General features: G+C 39.9%; 2 protein-coding genes across 13 annotated transcripts in view; one reads left to right on the forward strand and one right to left on the reverse strand.

Moving 5' to 3' along the window:
* LOC308199451 (uncharacterized protein) overlaps nt 1-14,790 on the forward strand; it is an 88,443-nt gene extending 73,653 nt beyond the window's left edge. Inside the window, exon 19 of the transcript XR_013954655.1 lies at nt 351-14,790. The gene's annotated coding sequence lies outside the window, so the exon portion shown is untranslated. The remainder of the gene's footprint in view (nt 1-350) is intronic.
* NTNG1 (netrin G1) overlaps nt 1-15,452 on the reverse strand; it is a 157,179-nt gene that overhangs the window by 73,693 nt on the left and 68,034 nt on the right. For all 12 annotated transcript variants that reach the window (XM_080603593.1, XM_080603599.1, XM_080603600.1 and 9 more), the window contains exon 3: nt 14,797-15,437. In XM_080603593.1, the coding sequence (XP_080459719.1) occupies nt 14,797-15,437 (641 nt within the window). The remainder of the gene's footprint in view (nt 1-14,796; nt 15,438-15,452) is intronic.

Consider the following 15,452-nt stretch of genomic DNA (forward strand, 5'->3'; position numbering starts at 1 on the left):
CTCTTTTTGATTTTGGAAAACAATTATTTCACCTACTGTGTTTCAGTTGCAAACTCTATATAGCTGAAAGCTTGTTTTCTTTTTCAAAAATACCCTATGATTACTACTTAATTATAGACAGTACTTAGTGTTGTCGTGAAGTCATTACATTGTCTAGATTCTGCAAACATTTTATTACGTGTTATTAAAGTCAGTGAGAAAACTACAAATGCTCTTTAGCGTTAGAAAGATTGAGATAGATGGTACCATGGGTGAAATTTAATGGCTTTTTACCAACGATAAATGTGAATGTAGTAGTGTAAGAGGTGGTCTGAGTACAGCTCCTAATGGATAACCTGGTCTCCTCACAGGTGGGTGGCCAGCGCTAGGCAGTCCCGTTCATTTATCAGATGCAGCTGGAAAGGAGCGCACAGACCTCAGGTAGGGAATGGGAGAGGAGACCTGGCTTCTGGCGTTGGCCTTGGAGCAGTGAGCAGGAGACTTGCACGGACACACATGTACGCCTGCTGGTTGCAGTACCACCACCAATGCTGACGGCTTTTCCTCCAGTGCCAGAACAGTTCTGCCCGTGGGTTTAGAACTTGCCCTCGCCCCAGATTCACGTGCTATGGGACAGGAGACAGTGCAGGTCTGTGTGAACTGGGGTTAATGATACTGCTTTGATATTATTCCCCAACTTTAAGTGACAAAGGACCTGTAGTTTCAAACCAAGGACTTAAGGCTGTGACCTAATGTCAGATTAGAATAAAACAGATATTGTTTTTGGCCTTCAAGTGTGCTGAAATATTTATTATCCATGTTTGTTTTAATAAATATTGGGTAAATCAAAGAATGTTAAGAAAGAAGCTGGAGCTAAACTGCACTGTCCACAGAGGGGTCAGGAGTACGTTCTGGACAGAGAAATTTGAATTCGATCCAATGACTACAATATTTGATATAGTAGAAGAACTAATAAACTTAATTTATATTTCAAATATCTCAAATCAATACTTCCCCTCACATACTGTACATTCTCTCTCTTCCCCCCTCTCCCCAGGAAACAATTAAAACTGAAAAGTTAAGGAATAGATTGCGAGTTATGAGTAATGTAAATTTGTCATAGGGCAAAATGAAATACTACTGACAAAAAACAATCAGTGTATATTTATACTGAAGAATCAACCATTGCATTTTTATCTTGCCCAACACAGCTTTTAAAATCCTACACAAACTTTATCCTTTTCCCTGAAATGTTATGCAGGCTTCCTCAGCCTCAAACTCCAGTGGAAAACGTATTGGCTGTTTCTGTTCTCACAGTATATTTGAGCTAAACTGGAAGAAAAATGTGTGTGTGTATATATACACATAATAAAACAAAAACCAAAACCAAAACAAACAAACAAACACACAAACAAAAACAATACATACTCAACAATACTCTAATGAACAGTACCAGAGAACTAGTAGATGTAAGCAGAGGAAGAACCTAGATATGAAGAAAAAAATAATTGTTATTAATACAGGGATGCCTACCTGCACCCATTTGTAAAGCAGCAGTATATTGTGAGGAGTAGATCTAGAAAGATGCACTAAGGACAGGATCCTGTTGGGGCATGGTCAAATAGTGAATGATAGCTTCTGGCATTAAGGCTTTCTTCAGACTGTGGAGTTAAGAAGACCGCTGTTCATCTTTTGTTTGCACGCTGGCAGAAAGCTGCCATCCAGTGAAAAGCAGAAGAGGGATTTTCCCTGAAGACCTGACTAGCAGGAAGAGACAAGGTGCATCGTGAGGACCCTAACAACAACTCTTGCATTGCAGAGCTTTATCCTTAATGAATGTGGGCATAATTATCAGAAAGCTTCTGAATTATGCCAATAAAAACAAAGAAAAAGAAAAGAATAATAGCCACATTATTAGGAAATATTTTCATAAGCAATCCTTCTGGGGATGAAGGAGTTAGTGTTTGTGTCTGATATATTCCAGTGCTAGTGTTCTCTCTGCCAAACACTGAGAGCTGCAACGGAGGAGGAAGGAGACAGTTCCACTGGGATTTAGGATGGTGCTCACAGCAGTCATGACCTCCTGTCACCACCATTACTGCTCATCGTCTTTCCTCATCTATTCTTATATGTGCTCAGCATCTCCGCCTAGTGACCTACACAAGCCAGGAGGGGAGGATTACACAGGACTCAAGAGTACACCCAGATCTTGTTAAAGCTGTTCTCTGCTTTCATGTTGCGCAGAAAACCTCGGGAGAGGAAAAGGGCAGAACTTTGTGGATTTTATGCTATACACGGTTTTATCATGATATACAGCAAATTGGCTGAACCAAATGACTTAGTGGCCATATAATCATATCACAAAGGGAACAAGCTTCTGGCATCTGTCCAAACTTGATGTAACAGAAGCTGACTGTATCTTTCAGAATACATTTTAATTCCATTCTTTTTCTATGGAAAACACTCCTGTGTTTCGTTTCAGTTTTACTCCTCCATGATAATCTCTGGGTTTTTGGGTGCTGAGCCTACCCCTGAATATTAAGAACTATTATTATTATTTTTTTTTCAAATGGTCTTATTTTGTAACAGGCTCCTCTCAAGTTAAATGCTCTGTAGATTGAGAACCCCGGTAACACCCGTGACAGAACAGCCATCGCCCATCACCTCCTCTCTGTTTTATTGGCACCTGCTCGTGTGGATGCGAGGCCGGACAAATGCTCTAGGCTGCTGCCTATGAGTTTCTTAGGATGAAGCCTCACCTGCTCCTCACAGCAATTCTTTTCCTGCCCTGCTTGCCTAATGCAATTATAGCAGCTTAAATTTCAATTTTATTTTATTTTTTTAATGTGCTAAGCGTATGAGGATATAAAGAAGTACACATGTTGTGTGTTATGAATTATGGTGAAGCTTCTGGACATGGGGCATCGAGACTGGGCTTTATGTTCTATTAATTATGATGGTATTGCAGCAATACCTGCACAATTCTCAAAAAGGTTTCTCTTCTGTTACAGCACAGTCAGTCCGCGTTAAATTGCAGAACCTGTTCTCTGGGAGTAAGCAGAGCATAAATCTCTCCTCTCCACAACTCACAGATAGGCTGAATGTCAGTTATACATTAACTGTGCATTTGTTAGTCAAAACCTGCGTATGACCACACAGTGAGGAAACTATGAACTATGTTAAAAGTGTATTCTTCTGGAATTGACTTGCAACCGTTTGTCATTCTGGTGGTATCACTCTGCTGCATCTCTCCTGTTTAAAGCATGTATATTTTATGAAGCATTAACAGACAAGCAAAAAAATAGACCACAAAATCCAAAGCCTGCACTATTCTCAAAAAGTAGCCATTGAAATGAAGAGAAATTGCAAGATCTGATCTCTCAATATAGTGACTCTGTATCTGTAAAAACAAACAAACACAAAAATTCTAGAGGTATATTTTAAGATACCAAATCTGAAATGTGATGTTTGTACATGTCATTCACATGAAAGAATGAATCCAGGAAAGAATCACCACGTTGAAGGTTAATTCTGCAGTGACTAACTGATGGGGAGGTAAAATATTGCTATCTGGTCTGGGTGGGGAAGGACTCTGCAGTATTAAAACTCCTTTTCTTTTGAGATATGTACAGTGGAAGAGAAATACAAAGTTGTTATACTTTTCTCTGTTCTCTTCATTCAACTGTTTCTCTACTCCCCATTCGTGATTCTGAAGGAAAAAAAATGGAAAAAAGGGATGAAATCCACTTTTTCAGATCTAGCTTGTGGATTGGGTTAAACATTTTCAGTGGCAGAATATTAGCAGTTAATGACGCTCAGATTTTTTGATCTGTAGCTCATTAATAACTGTAACAAACCATTCTGGAACCCAGCTTCCCATCTTTCTATTCTTTTCCTGTGTTGCAAAGGGGAAAGAGCTGCCCTTGCTGGCAGACTGCAATTCCTATGGGACATGAGTGATTAAAAATGTAACTGGCTCCTTGCTGTTTTGCTGTCCTGCTGGAAGAATTATTTTAGGAGCATTCAAAGGAAGGAAGGCATGGTTCCATAAGCACAGTGTCTTTAATGATGCCTGTTAAATGACAAGCAATTTTCTGCATTGACAAAGAATAAAAGGTTTATTTATCACTGAAAATTGAGACGTTCCTGTCTTTCCCTCTCCCCTGCTCCTCACATCTCATTTTTACTTCTCCTGATGAAGGTTTCCACGCCTCTTTTGAGCCACACGGGCAGCGATTTCCCATGTGATACCACTGAAGGAGTGATGATCACCAAAAAGAGAAGTGAAAACGGTTAGAAATGAGCAGCTGGAGGTATGTACGGTGTGGAAGGAGGGTTTCCCAAAGTGGGTCACTGACAAAACAGATGCCTTCTCATATTGCAGCTCTGTCCCCTGTCCCACCTGCCCTCTCTGCACCTTGTTCCTGCCCGCTCCTCTCCCCCTGCTGTGCTGAAGGTCAAGGGAACTGCTGTGCTGTGCTCTGATGGGGGGAGATGATAACGTTTTGAAATGTTCTTTCAAGTCAATTCCTGATTGTGCTTATGTGGCAAAATCCACAACCCTAGCTCTAAGCAAGGGAGAATTGCCCCACAGTTCAATAAGTATAATGAGAAGATCTAGAGCCAATTAAAATGTGATGAGGCTATAGAAATGCAGCCAAGGTATGCGAGGCTAAAAAAACCTCAAACCTCTCAAATGACCCTCCCTCTTCCCCCAAAACAACAGATGGAAAGCATCCGATTGCCAGGACATTTGTGTCACAGTGAATGCTAGCAGCATACGTCAAATGAAACCTAAAGGCTCGTCTACCGAGGGCGTGAATTTAATGTTCCCTCTCCTGTGCAGAGGGCTACCAGAAGGTTCCTGGAGTCCAGTTCGTGTTTGCCTGGCTTGGCCTGGCTGTTCTGAACAGGACTAAACAAAAACGATGTAGAAGTATTACCAAATCAAAGAAGTTGAAATTAATATATTTATAATGACTTTGATAAACACCATCCCCAAAACTAAAGATTCTTAATGCACGAGAGAGTTAAATGGGAAAATGAATAACATCAGTTTTACCAAATATAAAAGTCAGAAACAATAAACAGTCCTGCTACTGTTCTGTCTCTGGTAACTTGCGTTAAAATATATATAAAGCATTCTGGGAACTGAAGCAATGCTTCAGTTCAATAAAACTAATGCAATTAAAGAGAAAGAATCCTGTTTTTCTCCTGCTTGCAATTTAAAATGAGAGCTTCCTAAAACTTGTGACCATTGCTGGAATCCAATTGAGGACCCCAGCTTATCAAATTCCCAGTGCTGGCACCATGCCTTTGAGGTATTATAAAGTGCTACTCATCCCACCAGCTCTGTCTATAAATGCTCTAGATAACTTTAAAGCGCAGACACCCCATTTTGAAACAGGCAAGTGTTCATTGTGAATCAAAATGGAGTCACCAAATTTGTGCTGCCTTCAGACAGCTCCTTTTTTCTGCGAGGCAACAAAGGAAAATGTGTTAGCACAAAAACATCTCCCTTTAACATTTTTTTAAACTTGGATAGCTTTGCAGGACAGCATACCTACACAAAGCCGCAGGTTTCTGAGACCCTGTAGAGCAAGCATCTTATTGTGTAATTCATCCAGGGGCTGAGAAACTGCCGGGCTAATGAGCTCTCCTGCAGCCTCTTCCCCTGCAGGTGCTTCCCTAGAAGCACTATCTTAAATCAGACACCTCCATGCCAGACGTAACCCCCGAACAAACAGCAACCCCTCCCTCCCAAAGTGGCTTAAGAAAGCCACGGCAGCACTAGCATCTGACTACGATGAAAGCACAAACTTCTTTTCCATTCAGTCAGTGGGAGCTGAATTAATTCCTCGGCTTCTTTAATGCTGGGAGCCATGTCTTGGGAATTCAGTACGTGAACATATTAATCTCTCTGATAGGCGATAATGCAATACATTACTGATGGGGGAGCCAGCACATTAGCACTGTGATAGTGACCCTGACCAGAAGATGACTGAGCGGGTAAGGAGAGAAGGAGCTGCTCTAGCTTGAAGGCACAGCCTCCACTTTGGCAGGCAGTCCTTCACTCTTGTCCCACTACTAATTTTCCGATGCATTACTTTGTCACTTGGGTATCCAGAAATGCTCATTAAGAAGGTTTGTGACAGCCTCTGATAATACATGTCTGTGGTAAAATAATTGATCCCTCTTTGCAGTGGTGATCTTTAACACTCGTAGGGCATGGTAGATTATTAGATGGAAGGCACTCTTTGATGGTCTCTAGAGTAATACGTTATCAGACAGCAATGTGCCAACAATCTATCACTTACAAAATCATGTCATCCCTGGAAAAGGGCCTGGCAGAAGGGGTTAGGGGAGGAAGAAAGTTTAATTATATTTGTGGAAGAAAAGGTGTCCTGAGAAGAGTGGGCAGCCTGATTATTTATTGGATGCTCAAAAGCACTCAACGCAATCTAAGAAAAAGATGAGGCTCTGAGATATGGTGGTTCACATTAATGTTACAGGCACTAGCCTTGAAGTCAAGTTCATGCTGAAGAGCAAAATTACCTCTTACAATATGTAGTTTACTTCTGAAAATGAAAAGGGCAAGAGATGTATTAGTAATGTTGGCATCAGCGGAGGCAGCTGTTTTTAGATATTTGGTATTTCAGGGATGTGAGTTTAGCATCGTTATTAGAAGTACAGCTTACTATATTCCTTTGCAAACTTCCCAACAGTGAGCAGATGGTTATCCTATTACCAGCCATTTGCATTTAACATATTGTAATGATTTATATACCACATGTCACCGAGCAAAGTGAAAACAGTCGGTGCCAACTAATTAGCTGAGTGTGAAGACGCATATCTCAATGTATATATCCTTATTGTAATCAGATTTTATCTTTTTGGTTGTTAATAGGTTTAATATGCAACATAACAGAAATACTGATGTCAGTTAGACATGAACCACGGTGTCCCTCCGTCATCAGGTCAGCGTTGTTATCACTAACACTTACACTGGTACTCCTGTTATGCTGTTTTATGAGTGATGGGACAGGGAGGACAGATTATAACAATCCATTGTGCTTCTCTACCCATCTTTCTTAAGTGTATTTCCAAGTACTTTATAAATCTTGGTACATCAACTACTGGCTCATTTACAGCTCAATGCGTGCCTGCATAGGTGGAAGTGGGAATTCCGCACGGTAGAGAAGAAAGACACTGCACAGCACATATAAAGACTGAAATGGATTTAAGGGTGAAAATGAAAGCAATTGAGATCTTGATCACAAGGTCTTCCAGGAGGTTTACAAGGAAGAAGCAGACCACTATTGATATCTGCATAACCATCAAGTTGGAGGAAACACTAAATGGTTCAAAGAAAGAGTGTAACTTCAGAAAAATGCTCTCCAGTGCTGGGATATGGGCATGTGTATGTACCATGTGTATGTACCATGTGCGTTGCATTGTCCATAGAATGTCCCAAGGCCTGCTCAGCCTTAATCCATAGCATTAGGCAATGGATTATCAGCCTCTTCCTGGAATGTTTTTGGTTCTTTTGAAGCTTATGTAAAAATAGCGGTCATCACCTGAGAAATGTCAAAATAATCATCAGTGAATTAGAACTCTGTTACTCCTGAGTATGGCTGCATTTCCAACATAAAGATCATACCAACAAGATATTTCCTTTTATTAATTGCTACTGTTACTTGCCAGAAGTTGGGCTGTAATGCTGTGTGAATAACCAGGTACTGTTAATGGACTGACTCGAAAGCTCCAAAAACTCCATGGACTGCAGAAATTAGAAGTCTGGTTTTGAGTGGTCTCATATGGGAGTGGTAGTACATCAAGATGTTCTCCAGCTCCTGCTCCCTCCTAATGTCATTAGGATGCCTTCTGCCTTTCAGCATCCTTTCATTTTTACCACATCCCACAAAGCTAACCAGAACACAGCCTGCTCTCCTGCAAAGGGCTGCAGCTAACATTATGCTTTCCTGATGCGTCAGCAGTCAGACTTTCTCTTGGGAACTCTACCTGCAGTGTAACCCTTTGTCTCCTTTTCCCCTACCATACCGCTGCCTGCTAAATTCATAGCTTTGCTTTTTTTTTTTTTTCTTTTTCTGTAGCTCTGTTCATACTTTTGCATGATTGATATTATGTTCTATGAAATCAGAATTACAGTGGTGTTAAAAGCTTCCTGTGGTGTTCAGCCCAGTTAACAAGGTGTTTTATCTGTTTTATTGAGGCTTTTTGGTGCTGACTCATTTGCGTTACAGCCCTCAGAGATCGTGTAGGAATCATGATGATTCCCTTTACGCATGGTTCACTGGTACTGCTGGGGTACACTAATCCTAGAGAAGGACTCGAGAGTGAAGGAGAGGAAGGGTGTTCACAGACCCCATGTAACAGTTCAGATGAACAAGACTACAAGACCTTGGCCTTTATTATTAGTTTTCCAGTCTTCTGAATAAGTGTCTCCGTGTGACCGTATCACTAGACTTCCCTTGAAATAAGCAGAACTGTCCTGCCTTATTAGCTAAAGATGGCAGAGAATGAAAAAAAATGAGGTCTGTTTTTTCCTTTTTCTTTTAAATAGAAGCCATGACAGCCTCCTCACCGTTGTCCTCCCCCTTTCTTTCCTTCTTTCTTTCCTCCCTTCCTTTACTTCACTTGTTTTCTCTCACTCCTCCTATGTGAAACTCATTGGAAACTCATTTGAAACTCTTCTGTTAAATACACATAGCTTCATGGAAATTACTCCTAATTTGCAGGATGGCATCTGAAACTAGTATCAGGACTGGTCTCTTAGTTCAATATTGAGCTTCACATAATGTACAGTACATCTACTATGGAGCTGTACTAGAGGAAAAGAAGTGAAAAGGCAGACACATTGACTCTCATAGTTTCAAACATTTCCCTAAATCATAGGTGAATGATGTCTTATTTCTGAGATTGGCAGAGAAAGAGAAATATCATCTGTGTCAAGAAGAAGCACATGGTTATTCTGGGTTCAGCTACTACCTTCAAAGACGCTTCATAAGCTGATCAGTGTCCAGGAAAAATCAGCTCCTAAGCATGTGTAATTAAGTACAAAAATAGACAAAAATAACTGCAGGAAATCTCACCTTGGTGATACTGGCAGAAGGGAACAGAATGCTAAATTAAACAACCCAACCAACCAACCAACCAACCAAAAAAAACAAAACAAGTTGGTAGTTCCTGTTACTTGTGGGATAGTTGAGAAATTTAAAACTTTTAACATGATGATATGTTGCACCACTCCAGCTTTACGTTCAAGCTGAAGGACATCCCAGTGCCAGGGACCATTTGTATATGTGATCCAGGAGATCTTTAAGCTTATTTCAGTGTTTGCATTAAATTGAAATCGTTTGAAATGAAAAGCTTAAAGGGAAGAAAGTTTATGCAAGATTTTGGAATCACCAAATTTAGGCAGAAAGGCTCTTTGGATATCTTTTCAGCATACAAAGTAATATAGAAATAATTCTCATTTCTTTCATCAAGAGTTTCATCTCTACTTCTTTAATGTTCAATGGCAAAATGAATTATACTACAAAAAAGCTTGGTTCCTCTCCTCAGACACACTGATTCTGCAGGATATGGGGCTTCCTTGAAAGACAGATGAGGGAGATCAGTACAGAAATACTTGACATCTTGCAAAACAGGCCAAAAAAAGATGATCAAATGCAAATGAGGAAAGGTGGCAAGTGAAATCTGGTGATGTAAATCCACTAGTTTCAAAAGTGTATAGCAGAGTTAAGGGCCTTGTCAGCCTTCCAGACTCTAATCCTCCACTCCCCTTCAGGTCACCACAAGACTGGGCTGATTGCCAGGACTTATGTCACCAAGATGGCAGGGGGAACCAAGTATTATTTAATATTATTTGAACATGGGCAGGAGCAAAACCTTTCCTGGACACCAGTACTGAGTAAACCATTGGAGACTGCTAATGTGTGAATAAACACAGTAACCATTTAATTATTTCAATTCCTGATGATCCAAGATTTGTTTACAGAAAGTGAAGGACCATTTTCCTTAGTGACATATCACAGTAGATATATTAAAAAAGCTAATTGCACTTGGGAGTTAAAGATAAATTGACATGCTCTTAAATACACAAGTTTCTTTTTCTTCCCTATTCTCTAATGAGTTTATAATTTAATTGGAGAAATTGCTAGATTCACTCCAAATACTAGTGAAAATCTCAAAGGAGAACAAGCTGCTTATGCAACTGTTCTTGTAAAACAAAGGAGTATTCAAGTACAGTAAGTATATACTTGAAACGTGAATGGTATCTGGTTTGATTAAAAAAAACAAAACAAAGCTGAAAGCATGATGCTGACATTTCTTCCTATGATGGTTTGTTTTTGAGCTGGGTGTTAATGAAAATGTTTTCTGTTATAGATAAAGCTAAAGCACTGCTATGTATTATAGTTTCCACAGGGCAAAGGTCTGCTTTTGGGTATGTTACAAAAGGGCGTTACTTCAGCGTTATCAAAAGAGTGCCAGAAGAGCGTACCAGCTTGAACCCAACTGATCCAGCCATGGAGGGGTGGCGTGGTACAGCTCTGGGCACAGGCTAAGGGTGGCCTCGGTGGGCCACGACAGCTTGGCCGGGGCACGAGGCCGCGTGCCTGCAGGCAGCGGGCCCCTCCGTCACAGGGGACTGCAGGGCAGGCTGACTAAACAGGCCAAAAAAAAAACCAAAACAAAACAAAAAACAAGCCCTGAAGTAGCAAATATGCTTTCCCTGGGAGTAATTTTTTCAGATTCTGAGGCGGATTAAATTTAGAAGAGATAATGTGAGAGCAAGAAACTGTTAAAACTGAGGATATTTTTCACGTATGTACTGTGAGTTAGAGGTTTCTATTACTGCTGGAACTGCAAGCGTAGCTGAGACAGGGTCAGAAAACCCTGGAGCTTAAATACAGAAGCTTCAAGGCGAGAAGAGTATAAAAATAAATTCCAAAGGGCTTAATAACATTGTATAGAGGCTGGGTCTTCTAGTGTCAAAAAGAAACTGTTGGCTCTTAGATCAAAAACTAATCATGAAAGAACAATATGGGAGGATATCTTTCTTTGGTTTAGCTAGCTACTCATTCTGTAACCCACTGAGGCATTTTTTTTTTAAACTGTCATCCCAAATCATAGTTAATTTATGGTGCATAGATGTGCATGTTATTGACAACGTAACAGTTAAACCAAAAATATTTTGGAATGAATGCGGTTAAACCGTTAGCAGCCTGATCCAAAATCTGCTAGGAATCTTTTGCTTGACTTCAAAGGAATTATTATCAGCATTTTAGTGAACTTCTCCTACAAAATAAAATAAGATCGCTGTGCCTTGCAGCTTACTGTCAGCACTGTCCTTCGCATGGCATCTGGGATACGCGGCGCCCGCAAAACGTCCGCCACCTCACGCAGTGAGAGGAGAGGAACCTTCCTGGGGTTACCACATGGGGTGCCCTCTGAGTCTCTGCTGCGAGACGAGGCGAGGGGGGAAATGTCTACTCATTCCTAGTTTCCCATCCCAGAAGACTTTATTTATGCATTAGTCGACCTTTCTAGCCATTAGGCCCATCTTGCTTCAGCAGTTAATTAACACAAGTGCCATAATTTAATACAGTTAATGCTACTTGATGCCCTTTAATGTACCTTCCATTAGTGATATTATTGTAGTATTACCCTGTAAATTAAAATGAGATCAAGACTAAGAGAGGCTCTCTTTAATTAAGGTACTGGCACACTACATCATCCGTTATTCACTGGAAAAAATCACCCTGATTTAGTAAAGCAGACCATCAGTAAGTCAGAATTAGTTCACGTGGATTATTAGGTTTCTTGAATAATGTGAGCACAATGGGCTTGCTGAAATTGCTAACAACCAGGTTTCCCTTTTCTCATCATCTTAATAAACACACAATGAAAGTGGTAAATTGAAGATGAATAAACAAGTAGTAATAGAGGAGGTGAAGCGTTCATCAAGAGCGCACAGATTTTCATCTCTAATGCTGCATACATCAGGATTATTTCACACCAAAGTGCAAAGCAATGACAAAACAAAACATATATTAAGTGGGGCAAATGTCCTACCTTTAATTCATTGTGAAGTGTTAACTACCCCAGCATCTTGTACTTTAAATATGACAGCTTTAAGGTAGATGTTTTTCACTGGCATTCATCCTTAAAATGCAGTGTGAAACAAGTTAAATTTTATGCTGCCTTTAGAAATGTGCTATTATGAACTTTGGTGATTTTAACTATATTTAACTTACAGGTTATGTTTCTCCAGCAAAAGGACTAGCTTCAAAATGCGTCTGCTAGCATCGCTCATCCACCACATCAAGCCCTTTGGCATCGTCTCTTTGTATCCCCTCCTTGTGGAATCCTGTCTGGTCCAGCTTTATTAAATGCACATAAATACCTACGTCTCAAAGCCTTGAATATGAACCACCGTGGCAAAAAATTATTATACCTTGGTTTCCAGTTAACATCCTAGATTAATGTGCGAGGGCTGGAAAGTTCAGCTGAATCAGAAATGGGCACAAAACCACTTGTAACCCTTGCCCCCTCCCTTCAGTCACGTTCCCACGCCCACCGCTACTGCCCAGGGCACACCAGGGAGGGCATGGACTGCAATGCTGGTTTGGAGACTCTTCAGGGGGACCCTATAAAGCCTCTGGAAGGAGACCAAAAATAACCCGAACTGGCTGACAATGGCCTACTGTACGTTGCCTTTGGTGCAAACAACTAATCAGAGCATGCGTACTTAGCAATAAGCAAGCCCATAAATTATTTAATGAGAAGGGCTCACTATATATTGAAGGAAAGTACCCCAAATCCCTAAAGAGCTGTTCTCACTAGCAGAAGAGTGATAAGAATCCACATGGATCTAATCTTGCGAGATAGTATTACATATCAGATGATTCTTTTAATGCGTATCCAATTACTGTAGCATTTAAACAACAAGCATCAGCAAAAGATAAGTTCTCTGTACAGTTATGTTTCATTTTTATAGGTAATTTTTCACGAGATATCTGTACCCTAAATGTGTTTGAAAGGTTTCTGTTTCTAATTTGCATGCAATGCACCCTTTATGCACCTCAAATGCTTTCTTGACAAGGCACTGATGGTCTAATTGAGGTCAGACCAAGTTCCAGCATTCTGGGGTTTTCAAATGGGGAACAGCATTTTCTTAAAGTGTAAGGAACCTAAAATCCTGAGCTCTGATATAATCCCTCTGTACGTGTAACCTATTTGGAGCTACACGGAGAAAGGATACACATCAACTAGAACATACATGTTAATTTGGATATACTGGGCATACTTAGTATTAGTAAAGTATACTTAGTACTACTAAACTATTTTAAACACTATCTTAAGCTGTCCATGATCTACTTAGTCCTGCCAAGAGACTTCTAAAAAATAATAGATTTACAGTATAACTAATCAGTACAGTAAGAATTCTTAAAACAGGAATATTTATCTTGTAATTTTACACTTTGAATTAATGACAGTATGTATGCATATGTATTTGGTGTGGACAAAACATTGTAACTACACGCAAAATCTCTGGTTGTGCAAAAATGTTTACACATTCAAGTCTGTATGTGGCAGCAATTCTTTTGTATAAACTTAGAGGAATATTTTTTCAATAGATTACCTCACAGTAATTTGATTCTATTTTGATTTTAGATATCTATTTGTATATCATGGAAATGCCTAGGAACCTGAAAGGCTTGTATAAAAAAGGTAGAAAATGGCAAATTCACTATGGGAGTAATAGAAATAAAACCACTAGTGTTTTAAATAATCACTGTCTCTATTAATTTTCTATCATTTGTGTGTCTGGAAAAAATACTATGGCCTTTCAGGATACATTAGCTTGTCTGTTTGTTTTGATATCTAGCTTCTCTTAAAAAAATAAAGCTTTTAAAAAGGAAGATTTGAAATATTCTATAAAAGGTACACAGAAAAGGGAAAAAGTATGTTTGAGAGTTGGGTGAATTACTAATAGAGCAGGTCCCATTTGTTTCTTCTGAAAAAATTGTCATCCAAGACATGCTAAGGATATCACCCTCCTGCCTGAGGTCATCAGTCAATTGTTAGTTTGAGTTGGGAAGAAAATTTCCCGATAGGGATGTCATTGCATTGATATTATTTTTGGGTCTATGACACCTGATACCAGCCACTGCTTGCCACAGAGGGATTATCTGTCTTAAACCCGGATGAGTAATAATCTTTGTTATATTCAAATCAGTCTTATGCTCTCAAAAACACTGTTCGTTTTTACATTCTACTTCAGCTTCACTGCATTTCAGAGCTAATTAAAGTACAAGGAATGGACTCTCATTTCTGCTGCCATTGTTGTTTGTACACAGTTTGCCCTAGTCCACGCAAGGGCTATTGTATCAATCATATCTTGCATTAAAGGCCTGAAAAAAATTGTAGAATGGAATATCTCTTTTTAGTTAACTGCCACTAGATTAGGTGCCAACTGTATAAAAACAGAAAGAGAGGTCCTGAAAAGTGTCCTAATGTCAAGGTGAATTCCTAAGCCGATGTAAGAAACTGTGAACACTGTTCTCTTCCCAACATCTAGGGCTTCCCAGGCTAGTGACATCAAACCCCCATGATTTAGTACCACTGAGTCAGAATCTTCTAGTACTATCAGAAACACACCAACTGAGCCTGATTGCCAATGAACATGTTACGGTAGATACTGTTGTCACATCTGGGGAAATAAACAGTTTTGCATAACCTCTGAAAACAAACACATGTGCCTGTTCCTAAAGGTTTTTATTCTCTTACCTTCCATATACCCTTATGTCTGAAATTGCATAAAAGTAGCGTGCCAGGTGTTGCTCATCTACGTATATTTCTCCAGTTGCTGGCCTAAGCAATCTTATCCTCAGATCCGTGATGGTAAAGAAATCTCGTAACTTCTTGGTTGTGTCAAGCTGGCCATAAAGAGAAGCCATGTTATGAAGCCGAGGTCCAGCAAAAAAAGCAAATCTATCTTTGATTTCAAAGTGGATTATTTTACTATTTGTCATATACCCAGTAGAGTATTCTTCTGTGCAAATGATTTCTAGGACTGTGTGCTGTGATAAATCCCTCACTGATTTTGGATCCATGTGGAAAGCATCTAAGCAGTCTGTGGCATAATATTGGTAGGGCTGCCATGTTCGTCCATAGTCGAGGGATTTCTCCAGGATCATTTGGTCTGGACGGCCAGATTCGAAGGTGATAACTATGTTATCTGTCAGCTCAATGGTTTTGTTCCAGGAGAGTGTAATATTAACATGAAGAGGCTTTGGATAATCCTTCCAAGTTGTGGACTGCCAAAATGTGGAGGGATGCCTTCCTTCAAGATCAAACATCAGTTCCGGAGGATGAGCCAGTTCTTGGGTACTCGCATCACATTCATTATTGCACATGTAGGGATTCCCCTAGAAAAGAGCAAA

Source organism: Anser brachyrhynchus (genome assembly GCF_964034855.1).
Source record: "Anser brachyrhynchus genome assembly, chromosome: 8".
Taxonomy (NCBI): Eukaryota; Metazoa; Chordata; class Aves; order Anseriformes; family Anatidae; genus Anser; species Anser brachyrhynchus.